Source organism: Aquarana catesbeiana, linkage group LG08 (genome assembly GCF_042186555.1).
Source record: "Aquarana catesbeiana isolate 2022-GZ linkage group LG08, ASM4218655v1, whole genome shotgun sequence".
NCBI classification, from domain to species: domain Eukaryota; kingdom Metazoa; phylum Chordata; class Amphibia; order Anura; family Ranidae; genus Aquarana; species Aquarana catesbeiana.
This window is the reverse complement of record NC_133331.1, coordinates 272,117,303-272,135,482: the sequence shown is the minus strand read 5'-3', so window position 1 is coordinate 272,135,482 and position 18,180 is coordinate 272,117,303. Positions and strand designations below refer to the sequence as shown.

General features: G+C 43.7%; 2 protein-coding genes across 2 annotated transcripts; one reads left to right on the top strand and one right to left on the bottom strand.

Annotated features, from left to right (window-relative positions):
• The first annotated feature begins 15,450 nt into the window (after window positions 1-15,450).
• Window positions 15,451-16,166, top strand: LOC141105394 (histone H1.01-like). Its single transcript, XM_073595263.1, has one exon. It carries the CDS (start codon window positions 15,476-15,478, stop codon window positions 16,130-16,132), a length of 657 nt encoding a protein of 218 aa, XP_073451364.1. The 5' UTR covers window positions 15,451-15,475; the 3' UTR covers window positions 16,133-16,166.
• Window positions 16,167-17,365: 1,199 nt separating this feature from the next.
• On the bottom strand, window positions 17,366-17,851 carry LOC141105393 (histone H3). The gene has a single exon (XM_073595262.1). It carries the CDS (start codon window positions 17,814-17,816, stop codon window positions 17,406-17,408), a length of 411 nt encoding a protein of 136 aa, XP_073451363.1. The 5' UTR covers window positions 17,817-17,851; the 3' UTR covers window positions 17,366-17,405.
• Window positions 17,852-18,180: the final 329 nt, after the last annotated feature.

Below are 18,180 nucleotides of genomic sequence, written 5' to 3'. Positions count from 1 at the left end.
AATTGTTGCTCTAAATAAAGATGGCCTAGGCTATAAGAAGATTGCTATAGATTGTGGACAAGGAAAAATTACTCCTGCGCTTGTGAGGGTCTGATTTGATTTTGGGAAGAGTAGTATTGTGAACTGTAACTAAGCTAGAAGAGATGGTAATGCTTGTCCCGCTGCCCAGAGAATGACCCCGGGGTGGTCAGGTAGGCTAAGTGGAGAATGATGGATGAAGGGCGCGTGATCAAGCTCACATCAAAACATAGAAAATTTAAAATTTATTTCAGAGGAAATAAAGAGCAAATAAAAACAGTAGAATAATACCAATACTACGTATCATGCAAACAGGTGACAAAATATAAAAGACATCAAAAATTAAAAATGGGTTAAAAATATATCAAGAGCCCATGTTTAGGCAGGTATTTAGAGTTGGCTAACGCGTTTCGAGGATGACCTCTTCATCAGAGCCTGTTTGAGAACCAGGGTGCAGTCTTTAATCGCCTGTAGGCCAAAGTATGTACATCAACATGATGGCTAGTTGGACAAAGCGGCCTGAAATGGAAGATGCGGTTTTCTGTGTTCCATACCAGTCCACCATCAAGCGTTCTAGGTGGAACAGAGAACAGAAGAGAAATATATATATATATACATATATATATACATATATCTATACACACACATATATATATATATATATATACACACATGTGTACAAATTATAGACGCGTATGCACCTGTGTGCACATGCACAGGCACACACGTATACACAGACAGTATAAAAAGGAGAACATTTGAATATGTGTGCAATTACATACATAGACAGAATATCAGCTAAAATTGCAGTATGGAGCACATGATGAGAAAATGCAACAAGAAATCAAATAAAACAAAACAAAACAGGAAGCGCATGATGGGTGAATATGCATAAAACAAAAGACACAATCACACAATAAGTGAATAAAAATGGATTGATGTATGAATGTGATGGAATGGGAACTCATATGTGTACAGAGAATTGGCAAAGGAACAATATCTATCCCAATTGGATATGGCATAGTGTTTAAGGATAGTATACATGAATGGTCAAAGAGAGAAAAATATATAAAATATATATATATATAAACATATATATATATAAAAAGATTTTTTAAAATAAAAATAAAAATAAAAATAAAAATAAAAATAATAATAATAATAAAAAGAAAAAATGCATACATACGCATATATGTATATATATATATGTGTATGACTCAGAAGGGTTAATTTAGGAGGTTGTTGTATTAGTTGGAAAATATATATATATTGACATTGATATATTATACTGTCTGTGTATACGTGTGTGCCTGTGCATGTGCACACAGGTGCATACGCGTCTATAATTTGTACACATGTGTGTATATATATATATATATATATATATATATATGTGTGTGTATAGATATATGTATATATATATGTATATATATATATATTTCTCTTCTGTTCTCTGTTCCACCTAGAACGCTTGATGGTGGACTGGTATGGAACACAGAAAACCGCATCTTCCATTTCAGGCCGCTTTGTCCAACTAGCCATCATGTTGATGTACATACTTTGGCCTACAGGCGATTAAAGACTGCACCCTGGTTCTCAAACAGGCTCTGATGAAGAGGTCATCCTCGAAACGCGTTAGCCAACTCTAAATACCTGCCTAAACATGGGCTCTTGATATATTTTTAACCCATTTTTAATTTTTGATGTCTTTTATATTTTGTCACCTGTTTGCATGATACGTAGTATTGGTATTATTCTACTGTTTTTATTTGCTCTTTATTTCCTCTGAAATAAATTTTAAATTTTCTATGTTTTGATGTGAGCTTGATCACGCGCCCTTCATCCATCATTCTCCACTATAAGAAGATTGCCAAGCACCTGAAACTGAGCTGCAGCATGATGGCCAAGACCATACAGCGGTTTAACAGGAAAGGTTCCACTCAGAACAGTCCTCGCCATGGTCAACCAAAGAAGTTGAGTGCAATTGCTCAGCATCATATCCAGAGGTTGTCTATGGAAAATAGACGCATGAGTGCTGCCAGCATTGCTGCAGAGGTGGAAGGGGTGGGGGGTCAGCCTGTCAGTGCTCAGACCATACGCCGCACACTGCATCAAGTTGATCTGCATGGCTGTCGTCATGGAGAAGTGGAAGAGGACTCCAGTGGCAACCTGTGAAGCTCTGGTGACCTCCATGCCCAAGAGGGTTAAGGCAGTGCTGGAAAATAATGGTGGCCACACAAAATATTGACACTTTGGGCCCAATTTGGACATTTTCACTTAAGGGTGTACTCACTTTTTTTGCCAGCAGTTTATACATTAGTGGCTGTGTGTTGAGTTATTTTGAGGAGACAGCAAATTCACACTGTTATACAAGCTGTACACTACTACACTACTTTACATTGTAGCAAAGTGTCATTTCTTCAGTGTTGTCACATGAAAAGATATAATAAAATATTTACAAAAATGTGAGGGGTGTACTCACTTTTGTCCTCTGACCAAGAGTAAGTATGTATAAGACTTTTTTTTTAAATGATAGATCTGCGAGGTCACTACTTTATTTGAGTCCATCCAATGTTTTTGCTGTCTAGAGCCCAGATGAATGGGTAAGGGGTGTTGTTCCAAAACACACTGAATATATGTATATGACTTGTTCACTAATAGTTCATTTTCCAGCTGATGGAAGAGCACAGGAGGGAAGCCGGCAGCACTGTGTGGGGGGCACACAGGGTGAATCTGAGCTGCAGCCTGCACTGAGGGGGTGGGTCAGAAAGTGATGGGGGTTGGCACAACTGGAACCAATCCCCGTGTGTGTCTTTCCCTGCAGCAGCTGAAGCCAACAGTAGAGAGAGGAGGGGAGTCGGAAACATTGAGAGGGGAGGAGGGCAAACAGGGGCATAAAAGCGGTGAGGGGGGTGGAGGTAACAAAAAAGGCAATGGGGATGCTGGGTGTGGATACTGGAACCCCTGCAGTGCAGCTAATGGGAGGGAGAGGGGAGAAGCTGGCTGTGCTGCAGGGGGATCAGACCCCCCAGGATTGGGATTTAGCCTGGATCAGTGAAACATTGGGATTTCAATGAAATCCCATGACAGTCCAGCCTATTGTGGAACAGTTGGATGGTAAGGGTTAAAAGAAAGATTAGCAGTGTTATGCAGGCTAGGGGATAAGTGTGGGCTGGAATTTGGGTAGGGCAGAAAGACTAATCTTTCTGCTCCTGGCTCGGGGTGTCAGGCTGGTAAGAGAAGGCAGAAGCCACTATCTACACATGCAGATGGGCAGACAATGTTATGGGTATCTAGGGAGACAGCCCACTGTAAAGCATCATTGGTTGCTAGGGCAATGACATCATAATTGAGGACTTCAAATATCCAGATATTGACTGGGCAGAAAGGACAGCTCACTCATTAAAGGCCCATCATTTCCTAAACGTCTTACATGACAACTTCATGTCACAATTGGTGGATTTCCCGACTAGAAAGAATGCATTGCTCAATCTATTAATTACAAACGACTCAGATCTGATCGCAGATGTGAAAATATGGGACAACTTGGGATCTAGCGATCACAAGATGATTCCATTCATCATAAATCATAGGAAAAGAAGCAACGAGGATAGTACAAGAACACTAAATAACAAACCAGCCAACTTTGTAAACTTCGCTCAATACTACAAGACATTAAATGGGACCAAATTCTAGAAACATGGAACACTGAGGAAAAATGGGAGTGCTTTAGGAACATATTAAATAAAGGTATTTCCCAGTGCATTCCAATGGGCAATAAATATAGAAGATCAAATGTTAACTAGGGTGGCTAAACAGTAATGTAAAAAGTCATACTAAAGAGAGAAAAGTGACCTTAATAAAATATAAAATGGAGTGGTCATTGTCAGAATTCCAACACTACAAGGAATGCAATAAGAAGTGTAAGAACGCAATCAGGGTGGCTAAAAAAGACTTCTAGAGATACATATTGCAGGAGAGTAAAAAAATCCCAAGAAATCTATAAATGTATTAACAGTAAATAAGTGAGGTCAGAGCATTTTGGCCCCATAAAGGTTGATGAAGGGAAGTTGGTTACAAGACAAGGAGAAGGCAATTGACTAAATGCTGTCTTCTCCTCATTTTTTACACAGGAAATGTAGGGGGTATAACAACCACTACTGTATTGTTAGTAACATGTCACAAGATGTAACCTTGTGGCTAATAGAAGCCGGCGTCCAGAAAAGAACAGAAAACTTAACAGAAATAAATCACCAGGACTGGGTGGCTTACACCTGAGAGTCTTCAAAGAACTCAGTCAGGTTATAAGCAGACCATTATTCCTAATTAGTGTTGGACAAAGGGTTGGGGCCAAGCAAAAGTTCCCCATTCGGCGAACACCCAGATTTATCAGGTTGTTCGACAGGATATTTGCCTGCCGAGCACCACACAATGCACTGCACAGTGCATTCTAAGCCCTGATCGTGCTTGAACTGGAAAGCTTTGCCCAATCAGGGCACAGTGAAAGCTGGTTGTTAAGGCCTGGGGCCTGATAAGTCATCAGCTTTCAATGGGCTTCGATGCTGACCGCTGAAATATGAAAAAGAAAACATTACCAGCAATAAAAAAGTGAAAAAAAAAAAATGGCGTGGGGTCGTCCTTCCAATTCATATGAGACCCTTATACGATCATGCAGTGCAGCCTGACAGACCAGGAAACTGGACGAGCGAACACCCCCCTCCTGAACCATACCAGGCCACATGCCACAAACAAATTTTTTGTCAGTGCACATGCCTAGTTGTGATTAGCTGTGATTGGCCAAAGGTAATCATATGGTACAGATGGTCTGTGATTAGCCCTGCCTGTATAATGTGATCACTATGACTGATCACAGCTAGCAACATAATAGTACACAATGGCAAAAATGGAAGCCATGCATTGTTTACAATTGTCATGTGATCTGCTGTGATTGGTCACAGTGATCACCTGGTACTGACAGTGGCCCGGTACAGTGATTGGCTGTGTCTTGTGGACAGATTGCATCGCTGTTTTTCCCCTGAGAGGATGTTATATGTCGACCTCCCAGAACAACAGGGCTCCCGCCTGGCCATCTTTGTACCATAGGTAAGATGGGAAGGTGTTAATGGTACCAAAAATGTGGTTAGCAGATGTGCATTTTACCAAATTGAATAATAAAAACCACACAAAAATGCAAAACGTACCAAAATGTTAAAAGAAGTACCAAAATGTGCGTTATAAACCACACCAAAATGCGTGTTAAAATAATCTATGCCAAAATGTGTGTTAGAGTGCCAAAATGTGTCCTTAGAAAAGCGCCAAATTACACAAAAAAAAAACACTATGTCAAAATGCACGTTAAAAAAAAAAAAAAAAAAAAAATATTAATAAAAGCACCAAAATGCAGGTACCAATTGCTAAAATGCGCAATAAAAAAGGACCAAAATACAAATTTAAAGAGCATGCCAAAATGTGCGAGTTTAAAAAAACCGGCACGTCGCTGGACTTCAAGTGGTTGTAGCGGGATGATGCCTGCAGCTGCGGTATTGTTTTCTTCAGCTGACAATCAGCTTTCTTGTAAAGGCAATCCTATTGTCTAATTAGCCACTGGATTGCTTTTACAAACAACGGGAGGGAACGTCCCTTCTCCCATCACCTTCTGTGGCTCTATCGGGCTGTGCTGTCCCACCGGTAGACCAGAGTGTTCAGCCGGCGGTTCTGTTGGCTAACCATAGAGCTAAATGGAGACCGAAAGAGCTACAATCATCTTTGTGGTATAGGAAACCGGAGGCGATGGAGAATTTGATCACTTACGGTTTGCCGATTGTAAAAAAAAAAACCCTTATGGGTTTGAAAAAAGGCAGGGATGGCACCAATCATGGCATGATCCCAAGCTTCTAAGGGCACTGGAGGGATCTGGTGTCCCTCTCAAAAAATCTGTCAAAAAAGAGTAAATGTCACTGCCTATTTCTATTATGGGGGATATTTATATTCCCTGCTATAAAAATAAAAGTGATCAGAAAAAAAAAAAAAAAAAGTGGCCCGCCCCTCCCTCAGTGCTCATTCTCAAAGGCAAATGCACACGTCGGTCCCGCCCACGTGCAAACAGCGATTGTCCCACACAAGGGAGGTATCCCTGAGAATGTCAGATCAAGGGCAGTATTTCTAGCAGCAGACCTCCTGTGTAAATCTAAAGTGGTAACCTGTAAAGGCTTTTAGACCCTCGCCTATGGATAATAAAACTGATGTCGCTGCATGGGCATGCCCAATTTTAAAGTGTGACATGTTTGGAAACTATTTACTCAGAGTATCATCAGCTTTTATTATTTTACCAAAAAAAAATATTATTTCAGATTTTTTAAAATTTTAGTTCTTATTTTTGGATTTTTGAATTTTCTAATTTTTGAATTTCCAAATTTTTGAATTTCCAAATTTTTGAATTTCCAAATTCTCAAATTTTTCAATTTCGGATGCCCTATCTAAAAGAATGGAACATAACAAACTAACTAACTAACTAACAACATCTAGCTATTAAATTATACATATTGGAATTTCCTTTCAAATTTGGCTGTTAGTGAACATAACAAATTTATCTAAAGTTACAAATTATCCAAAATAATGAATGCCGCGACTAAATGAATGGAACATAACAAATTAATAACAATATATTTTTTATTATTATTAGTAGTAATAATATTTATTAATTTGTTAAGTTCCATTTGTTTAGATAAGGCATTTGTTATTTCGGATAATTTGTAAACTTTAGATAAATTAGTATTCATTATGTTCACTAACAGCTACATTTGAAAGGGAATTTAAATACCTATAATTTAATAGTTAGTATTAGTTAAGTTATTATTGGTTATTATTTCAGATTTTCAAATTTTAGTTCTTTTGAATTTTCACATTTTCATTCTTATTTTCGGATTTTAGAATTTCCACATTTTTGGATTTAAGAATATTTGAATTTCTAAATTTTTGAATTTCCGAAATTTTGAATTTCCAAATTTTTGAAAATTCTAAAATCCTAAAATTTCAAGAATTCAGAGAGAGTGAGAGCGATAACACTAAATTTAACACACCTGCTCCCCATTCACATCTGAGACTTTTTAACACTAACGAGTTACATGACACCGGGGAGGGAAAATGGCTAACTGGGCCCAATTTTAAAATTTTCACTTATGGGGTGTACTCACTTTTGTTGCCAGCGGTTTATACATTAATGGCTGTGTGTTGAGTTATTTTGAGGGGACAGCAAATTTGCACTGTTATACAAGCTGTATACTCACTACTTTACATTGTAGCAAAGTGTCATTTCTTCAGTGTTGTCACATGAAAAGATATAATCAAATATTTACAAAAATGTGAGGGGTGTACTCACTTTTGATATATATATATCAAGCTATCTCTCTGTCCACACACCAACGACACTACACACGGCCATCGTGTAAGCAGCCTTATATATTGTGGGGCGTGGACTCAGTCACCCTGAGCCATGATTGGCCAAAGGCACCCTGCCTTTGGTCAATTATGGCTCTCTTAGCAGAGGGCGCTGTGATTGGCCAAAGCATGCAAGTCAGGTGCATGCTTTGGCCAATCATCATACAACAATGCACTTGTAGTGCATTATGGGGTGTTCTGCAGTGCTCAAATTTGTTGCGAATGCCCTATAATGTTCGCTCTTTGGCGAACGGACAAACACTCAATGTTTGAGTCAAACTTATGTTCGACCTGAACATCAAGCTCATCCCTAGTGTACATACATCAACCAATCTCATCCCATCATCAAACATATCAATCCATATGCTATTCTGCAATAATACCCCCTGGATCAGATATCACACCTACTCAGCAGTCAGATATTATAGTTGGACTTGTATAATTAGAGGTGTACCACTGTATAGACTAATAGATCAGTCCTTCCACAGTGATCGTACATCCACAGAAGATGTCGCTTTCTATATATGTGCAGATTGTTCAGCGGGGAGGGCAATGCTGGGGGGGGCACAAAGGCAATCAGACAAACCTCTGTGGATTCCTACTTCAGAATCCAACAAAGCCAAAAGGAAATATTCCCCATTAATACCTCCCAACAATTCTAGGACTTCCACACTAGCCTGGTAAAAACGAATGGTCTCCCATAGATCCTTCCGAAACCTCTATGTAAGGTAGGAGTTAAAACCCTTCTCCAGCTTACAACTAAATCAAATACTAGCCCCAAGTGTTCCAATATTTGCAGATTAGCCATTGCCTAGCTAAAATGCCACATCTTACAAAGAAAATCCCCAACCAAGCATTGCTATACCTTAAATCCTTGTCCCATAATAAAAGAGGGATTTCTCTTTTTTACAGAAAAAACAGGCTTTTACGAAGTCCCTTCCTACTACCAAATGGGAAAGAGACATAGGAACACAGTTTACCACATTCCAGTGGCAACGAGCACTGAGGACGATCTACCACACCTCTCTTTAGAATCTGACCCAAAAATTCTCCCAACAGTGGTACCTGACCTCTTTGAGGATCTCCACATTTAAACCCCACCTTCTATCTCTATGTTGGAGAGGAAAAGGATCCCTATTCCATATCCTATGGAGTTGTTCACTTCTAAACAGTTTCTGGAACAAATGCCTAATTCCTTCGACACCAGGCCTAGCCTTGCTTAACCTCTCTATAGAATTGATTCCCTCACATCTGGATACTGTAATAACCCACATCCTTCTGGCCACTAGACTATCAATTATCAGGCTTTGGAAGACCATAACCCCATCTATAGGGAACATAGTCCAATTGATCCAAACCCATTACACATAAGAGTCAATGCTGTCTCCAACCAGTGAAGCATACATCCACTCCCAAAAAAGGATGGGTCCCATGGGTAACCTGCTACACACACCAATGCCTTTCTCATAATTATTCTATTTCCAAATTAATTCCTCTCGGTGCAATTGTCCTCCTTGATTGACCATATCCTTTGTATTTCCTTTTTCTTGCAATTCTGTTATTCTAAATGTTTTTCAAGGCACATCCAAGGTTTTACTTCGTAGTATGCTTAATGTTAATTGCATATTATATGTTGCTACCAAATGTTTTATGTTATGTGCTGATTGCACTGTTATCACATCATTACTCTGTATTTGCCATGTCATGTTGCTGTATGGTGTATATTCCTTTCAAAAATGCACTAAAAAAAATATTGAACTCGGTATAAAAAAAATCAGCCACTGGGGAATGATGATGGGAATACAATAGTGTGCAGGTTTGGAGATCATGTGTAAGTTCATTATGGTGATAAACATGTCCATGTTAGGAAACATTTTCTACCTTCTATAAAGGACTGTGTGCTGTCCGAGGTGATATTGTGATCAGATTTGTATGTAGATGATAATTTGTACATGTTAATTATGTTTATTATTATTGTTAATTAGAACTATAAGTACAAAGAATGAGCTCATCCCCCACCCTGTGTGTACATTGATCTGCTGGTGATGATTGAAATAGATACAAATAGACAAAGATTTGTCTGGGCTGATTGAGTACATACAATGTTTCGTTTTTCTTGTTTCTTTCCCTCATTGTGTTGTGGGTTAGGAACTCCACGATCTTCACAACTTGTGATTTCAGATAAAGTAACAATGTAAGGCGGGAGATTGTGGAGGATCTTTTATTGTAACAATGTGTGAGTGCGACATAAGAGTTTATTCAGCTCTGCCACCTTGTGGTCATTCCTGGTAGAACACTTGGGTGTGTGTGCAGTACAAGGAGGTGAATAGGGAATGTATACAGCCAGAAAGTGGAGATGATCTCCGCAATAAATCTGGAATCAGGATGGGAATAGAAGGAAGGTTTATTCATCCCCCTCCCAGTCTGACCGATCTACGGTACTTCTCATCTAAAGATCAATGTTATTATTATTTTAGCATTGCCTCACAAACATGCCACCCACATCTCTCTACATAGAGCCGGACATACCTGCTTTCTATTCCTATTCTCCAATGAAGTTATATATTATTAATGATGTCAGGTAAAGTTCCCTGTAAAGACAAACCCTTTGTCTTCTTATCACACTCAGACTTGTAATAGAGGTGAGGAGTAATGAGAGGAAATGTGATCACAGTACATCATTCTCTCATCTCTTTTCATTCCAATCTTTCTATGCTGATCGTCTCCTCACCGCTAAACCCTCCAACCAAAACCATCCACCCCTCCATGTCTGTCCGTCCTAACAGCAATTCAGAGTTTCTAGGATTTGTATCATTTACTGCATTTCATGTGAAGGAACGATGTGATCTCCTTACAGGGACTGCTTTTTATTGTCCTCCATCCTTTAATTCTGCTGAATATGATTTGTAATGCATTTTCCTTTTGTGAAACACAGTGAGAAGCTTTGTGGGTATGTGGGATTATAGCAGACAGCCAGTCCTCCAGCAAGAACACTTGATTTAGCTCATGCTCCCACTGAAGAAAAGTGGGAATTTTAGTGGAGGAACTGGGATTTTGTAATCTGGCATAGAATCAAGAGATACCTCCTTTTTGGATGTGAGGTGATTGATAATAGTTCCATACTTCCTTGTCCATATCTAATTGCCAACAGGAGTATTTGCAATGGAAATGACAAATTTGAGTGTACTGGAATGTGCTTTGTAGAGACACATCGGTAGCCACATCTTTAATCCATATACGACCTCGATGGAACCAGGGTGTAACGGAGTAAGAATATATAACAAACTCGTCTGGAATGGAATCTCCAGATTCTTAACAGTAGCAGAAGACCCTTGGTCACTAAGATAGTATTCCCATGCTGCCAAAGAGGGCTCTATGAGTGGATGGTGCGGTAAATACACTGTGTGCAAGGTTGTTTTAGCTAATAGCAATGCCGTGAGGTCCCTATTCAAGAGCAAGGCCTTTTCCAGTAGTACCCAAGGCTTAGGCGTTGAAGGTGCCAATCAATTTTTGAATTGGACCAGGAGTGCTGCCCTATAATAATCCTTCAAGTTTTATAAGCTCACCGCTCCCAATCTGACTGGCCGTGTTAAAGATGAGAAGAGAACATCTAGCAAACAAAGGCCATAAGAGCTTTCTTAAGGGTAGTTAAAAACTGGTCAGGTAGAGTGATAGGTAGTGTACGGAAGAAGTACAGTACAACATGTTTGGTTAAAGAAGCAGCTATGTGCCTCATGCAGGAGATTAAAAATATATATTTAAGTGATGGCCAAAGTAAAGAACAATATAAAATGTACAAAACAAATATGCAATCCCTCTGAATACCATGGCCTTGTTTTCACACATTGGCATTTGAAATCCATCTAATGCAGCCTTTCTCAACCTTTTTTTTTTTTTTTTTTTTTATCCCAGAAGACCCCTTGAAATAATTTTCAAGACTCAAAGACTCAGGGAACCCCCTGCTAAAAACGATTCATTGTAGGTTGGAGGGTGAATGCTGCTTACATTGGTGATTAGAAGAAGAGTACCCCCTCCCCTTATAGTGGTGGTCAGAATGCAACCACTACAGCAGTGGTCTCCAAACTGTGACCCAGGGGCCAGATGCAGCCCTTTGCCTGCTTTTCTCTGGCCCTTGGGGCATTATCCCCCCACTATCAGTAACAGTGGGGCATAGTTCTTGCCACTGACAACGGGGTACTGGCCTACTAGTCCTCCCACTGATACCAATAATGGAACACTATTCCATCCACTGACACCAATAATGGGGCACTATTAATCCCACTGACACCAATGATGTGGCACTATTCCTCACACTGATACCAATGATGGGGCACTATTTCTCCCACTGACACCAATAATAGGGCACTATTCCTCCCACTGACAGCAATGATGGGTCCAGGGCCGCCATTAGTGGGGTACAGCCAGTAGACATGTAAGGGGCCCGGGCGTCTGAGGGGCCCAGACTACGGGTCACAACCTGGGCCATCTTTAACACATGGCAGAGTGGACCATCTGCCAGGATGCACAGGAGGGTGGAGAGGTAGGCGGATCCTACGTATGTGCGGGTTGGGGCCCGCTATTAGGCAGGCTCCGCTCCAGTCCGGTACTACGGTGTGTGCCGGTGTCTTGCCGAATAAGTTCCTTCGGCGGATAGGTTCCCCCCCCTGTACTGCGCAGGCGCAGCGCCTGCGCAGTACGTACTACTGTCGGCTGCCGGAGATAGCCGAAGCTCAAACGCTTCAATCAGCTGTACACGGCGCCTGCGCTCTGGGTCCAGGTTCCTTCCCCACTATCCAAGTGGACCTAGAGGGGGTATCTAAAAGTGCCGAGCGCAGCGAGGCCGTGCCCGAAGCGTGGCGAGCGTAGCGAGCCCGCGAGGGGCCCTCTTACAGGCGCCATGTACAGCTGATTTTCAGCTGTTCCGCTTCGGCTATTTCCGCCGGCTTCTACTGCGCATGCGCAGTAGAGGGGGGAACTAATCCGCCGAGCGGAACTTTCTCGGCAGAACACCGGCCAGTTGATGCCAGGGGAGGGCCCCATGGAGGAGGAGGAAGTCAGGGAGGAGGAGCCCTTCCACTCTTTTGTGTGTGCATGTCGGGGCCCGCTGTCAGGCAGGCTCTGTTCAAGTACTACAGTGAGCCCTGGGCTGTGCGGGGGGCGGGGGGGGGGCAAGTGAGGCCAGTTGGTGCCAGCAGAGGGCCCCATGGGCAAGGAGGTCAGGATGGAGGAGCCCCCCCTTTCTTGCAGCTGCCTCCAGAGAGCCTGGTGGAGATGGGACACTGACTCAGCTACCCCTCCTGGTACTGCTAGACAGGTGAGAGCTGGGAGGACTGGTGCTTCCCTAGGTGTGTGTGTGACACTGCCTCCCACCTGTGACTCTGCCTCCCACCTGTCCCACTGCCTCTCACCTGTGATGTTGCCCCCCCAGCTGCCCTTTCACCTGTTCTAATGCCCCCCACCTTTCCTGCCCCCTTTTCACCTATTCTAATACCCTCCACCTTTCCTGCTGTCCCCTCACCTATGATGCTGCCCCCACCACATGCTCCACTGCCCTTCTTCCATGAAACTGACCCCTCCTGTCCTGCTGACCCCCACAACACTTCCCCCTCCAGTTCTGCTGCCCCCTTTTATCCATCTGTCCCCTCCTGTCATACTCCCCCCTCCTGTCACGCTGCTCTTCTCCTGTGTCACTCCACCCTTCTGTCTCCCTGCCCCCTGCTAACACACTGCCCCCCACCTGTCCCACTGCTCCCCTCCTGTCCCACTTCCCCCCTCCTGTGGTAGGAAGAGATGGGACTGGAGGAGGAGGACATGGGATAGAAGAGATGGGACTGGTGAAGGAGGAGGATAAGGGATGGACCTGGAGTAGGAGTACATGGGATGGAGGAGATGGGACTGCAGGAGGAGGAGGACGTGGGATGGAGGAGATTGGGCTGGAGAAGGAGGAGGAGATGGGACTGGAGAAGGAGGAGGAGGATGTGGGGTGGAGGAGATGGGACTGAAGTAAGAGTACGTGGGATGGAGGAGATTGGACTGGAGGAAGAATGGGATGGAGGAGATGGGACTGAAGGAGGAATGGGATGGAGGAGACAAGACTGGAGGAGGAATGGGATGGAGGAGATGGGACTGGAGGAGAAGGGGGCAACATGGGATGGAGGAAATGGAACTGGGGGAGGGTATGGGATGGATCAGATGTGACTGGATTGGGAGTACATGGGATGGAGGAGATAAGACTGCAGGAGAATAAGGATGTGGAATGGACGAGATGGGACTGGAGAAGGAGGAGGATGTGGGATGGAGGAGATGGAACTTGAGAAAGGAGTGCATGGGATGGAGGAGATGGGATTGCAGGAGGATGAGGAGGACATGGGATGGAGAAGGAGGAGGACATGGGATGGGCCTTTGTGGGATGGCCAGTGGGCGGATTTGGTGGGACAGACAGTGAGCGGGCACTGGGGAATTTTGGTGGTCAGGCCCCGGGGGGGGGGGGGGGCACAAGCCTAAAGCTGTGTAAGGGGCCAAACAAATCCTGATGACTTCCTTGGATGGGGCACTATTCCTCCTACGGACACCAATGATTGCACACTATTCATGAAACCAATGATAGGGCACTATTATTTCCAATGACACCAATGATGGGACACTACTATTTACAGTGACCCCCAATAATGGGACACTGTTCCTCCCACTAATACCAATGATGGAACACTATTTCTCCCACTGATACCAATAATGGGGCACTATTCCTCCCAATGAAACCAATGATGGGGCACTATTCCTCCCACTGACACCAATGATGGAGTGCTATTCCTACTGACAATACCAATAGGGGCATAATTCCTGCCATTGACACCAATGATAGGTTTCTATTCCTTCTACTGACACCAATGATGAGTCACCATTCCACCCACTGACACCACACATATAGTGTAGGGACATAATTCCTTCCATGGAAACCAATGATGGGACACTATTCTTCCACTAACACCCCCCCTTCATAAAGTCTGCAGAATAGTAAACTGGACCTTTGGGTAGAAAGTTGGGAGACCTCTGTCCTAGAAAGAAATCTATCACTACAAATTACCAAGATTTACTATCAAGATTTGACCCACCATAGACTATAATGGAATTTGACACAAAGTAATGAATAATATTTATTTATTTTTTTCTTCTTTATACAGTATATTTTCTGAGTAGGCTATATAGCTGTGTAGTGAAATGAGGCAATAATCTTACTCAGAGTATTTGAATGACAATATATTTATCATGATGATTGATGAGAAAATAATGATACATCACCACCAGAATAAACTACTTACTAGTCTGCTGTGTGCAGTAGCAACAAACTTACAGTTGTCATAATGAGCAAAGATTGATAAATAGTACATGAAATATGACATGTCCTCATCAGATGACACCTTTGTATCTCTAACAATCTCCCCCATCACATCACACAAGGATCTCAGGTCTCCGGCTGATGTTTTTGTTCCAGGCTCCTTCTACTCAGCTATAGATGAGCAGAGTTCTGTATTAGAGGGAAATGTTTCCTGATCTTCACTCTTCACTCATCTAATGTGAAGATGATTGTAGTGGGAGATGTGAGAAGATTGTTTTCTGATGAGAATGTGTGTAGAAAAGCAGGTAGAAGGAAGAATGGGACACACACTCAGGAGGATGGATGTGTTTGCAGCCTCTGTGTTCAGCCTCCTGAGCAGATCATGAGAGCGGTAAGTGACAGATCGATAAGTGACAGTCCAGTGAGCAGATCGGGTCCCCGATGAAGATTGGACATCCTTCCGTTTCTTATTATAATCGTTTTTCTCTCTATCAGGGAAACACAACAAGAGAGAGAAGATTCCCCAACACTGGAGTGACAGTCAGTGGGCGTGTCTAGCGTGTAACCAATAGCAGTGCAGAAGGCAAGTTCTATATCAACCAATAGTAGTGTAGAACGTCTCTATATAAGCCAGAGCATCACACACCGTATTTATCTAGTATTTTCAAAAACTCGTTGAGAATCATGACGGAGACTGAGATCGCCCCATCCCCCGCTCCTCCAGCGGAGCCCGCCGCCAAGAAGAAGGCGACTAAGAAGGCGGCAGCCGGAGGAGCCAAGAAAGGCAGCAAGAAGCCGTCCGGTCCCAGCGTGTCCGACCTCATCGTCACAGCCGTGGCCGCTTCCAAGGAGCGCAGCGGGGTCTCCCTGGCCGCCCTCAAGAAGCTCCTGGCCGCCGGAGGATACGATGTGGACAAGAACAACAGCCGCCTCAAGATCGCCATCAGGGCGCTGGTGACTAAGGGGAGCCTCGTCCAGGTCAAAGGACATGGAGCCTCCGGATCCTTCAAGATCAACAAGAAGCAGCAAGAGGGCGACAAGGCCAAGAAAGTCACCAAGAAGAAGCCATCGGCTGCGGCCAAGCCCAAGAAACCTGCGGCCGCCAAGAAGCCAGCCAAGTCCCCCAAGAAGAAAGTCCCCAGCAAAGCAGCCAAGAACCCCAAGAAGGCCGCCAAGAAACCGGCAAAGGCTGCAGCTTCTCCCGCCAAGAAGGCGACAAAGAGCCCCAAGAAGCCCAAAGCTGCAGCCAAGCCGAAAAAAGCCGCCAAGAGTCCGGCTAAGAAGGCGGCTAAACCCAAGACAGCAGCCAAGCCCAAGAAGGCCGCTCCGAAGAAGAAATAAAGGAAGGCGGCAGTAGCCGGAGAACTCCTTCATCTCCACCACCTAAAGGCTCTTCTCAGAGCCACCTACCTCCTCCTAACAGAGCTACACCTACCTACACCCACCTCCTCCTAACAGAGCCACACCTACCTACCTACACCCACCTCCTCCTTCTAACAGAGCCACACCTACCTACCTCCACATCAATAGCACACAGCGCTCCGCATGTCTCTTTTACTACAGAAGATCTAATAGACACAAATCAGATATGAGCGCTGATTGGCTGCAGAACGGCTGATTAATATTTAATTTTATAATGCGGTCGTTATAAGGAGAATCATTCTAATGATCTGGAGACACAACATCCTCCGCTCATGTTAGAATGATCGGCTACAAGACTCCGGTGTTATGAGGGGAAGGGAGTCTTTTCTAAACACAAGTTACAGATTCATCATGTGTTATGTATAGAAAAATAAACCTTTAATATCCCGATGTGACTTTTGGAGGCTTTTCCCGGCTCGGTATCTAATCGTACGATCCTCTTATTGGCTGTCAGATAAAGCGGGATCATTTGGATTGGTTGTAGTCGGACATAAATTGTCCGCCAACATTTTAACATTTGCAGCAACAGCTGATCCTCCAGATGGGCGATAATGAATGAATTTCCAGATGAATTGTTTTTCTCTCCAGTCCCGGATGTATTCCTCCCTGTAATGTGAGCCGCCCCGGCAGAGATGTCTGATCTCCGGTGATGAGGGTTGTAGTATGGGAGGAGGTAGTAGAGGACATCCCTGAGCCCCCCATAGTGACGTCTCCATGTGGGCTGTATAAGATTTACCCCCCAATCACATGTAATAATCTGATCCATCTTCAGATCTCTAATGACTTGACAAACATTCTCTTGTTACTTGGAATATAAAATTGTCGGGTTTCTATAAAATGTAATGATTTGTCTTGTGTGAGAGAATGTGAAGAGTCCAAATAGAGACAAAGATTGTAAAATCTGTTCACAGGAACGTTTGTTTTCCTCCGCTCTATAATGTCACATTGTATTGAGTACATAGAGAAGTGATTTGTTACTCTGGGATTGTATTAGAAATATTACAGATCAGCTTTGCTCAGACGGAGCTTCCGAGTGCAGAGAAGGGTGAGATGAAGAGATGTGGTGAGGAGTATTTGTATGATGTAGTGGTGATGAGATAGTATGGAGCTCTTTGTGAGGAGGATGTGGTGGCTCTGAGAAGAGCCTTTGTATTGTGTGGGGGGGTGATGAGGATGTTGGTCGGGGGGTGTATTAGGCCCTCTCTCCGCGGATGCGGCGTGCCAGCTGGATGTCTTTGGGCATGATGGTGACCCTCTTGGCATGGATGGCGCAGAGGTTGGTGTCCTCGAAGAGTCCTACGAGATAAGCCTCGGAGGCTTCCTGCAGAGCCATGACGGCGGAGCTCTGGAAGCGCAGGTCGGTCTTGAAGTCCTGGGCGATCTCTCGGACGAGGCGCTGGAAGGGCAGCTTGCGGATGAGCAGCTCGGTGGATTTCTGGTAGCGGCGGATCTCTCGGAGAGCCACGGTGCCGGGCCTGTAGCGGTGAGGCTTCTTGACTCCGCCGGTGGCCGGGGCGCTCTTGCGGGCGGCTTTGGTGGCCAGCTGCTTGCGGGGAGCTTTCCCTCCGGTGGACTTACGAGCGGTCTGCTTGGTTCTTGCCATGGCTGATCGATGCTTCCAATCTCCAGAAAGAACACAAGTGTGAGAACACGGGCTGTGCGGCGTCTATTTATACACATCACTGCCTTCTGATTGGACAACTAACTCACACCCCTTTTCATGATTGGTTTACTTTTAAAAAAAGCGCCATTTTTAAAATGCCCGCCAAGATCTGCCCGTTATCTGTGTTAGTAGAGTTACCTTCTTTGTGTGGGGTGGGGGAGGGGAGTTCCTCCACATCATACAAGATCTCCATATTACCAAAAAGAGAAAATATTATTCATACATATTTTTATAATCACAGATTAGAGACTCTTCTCGGTGTAAGAATTAGGAGCTCTGACATTGGAATGCTTGTCTCCATAAT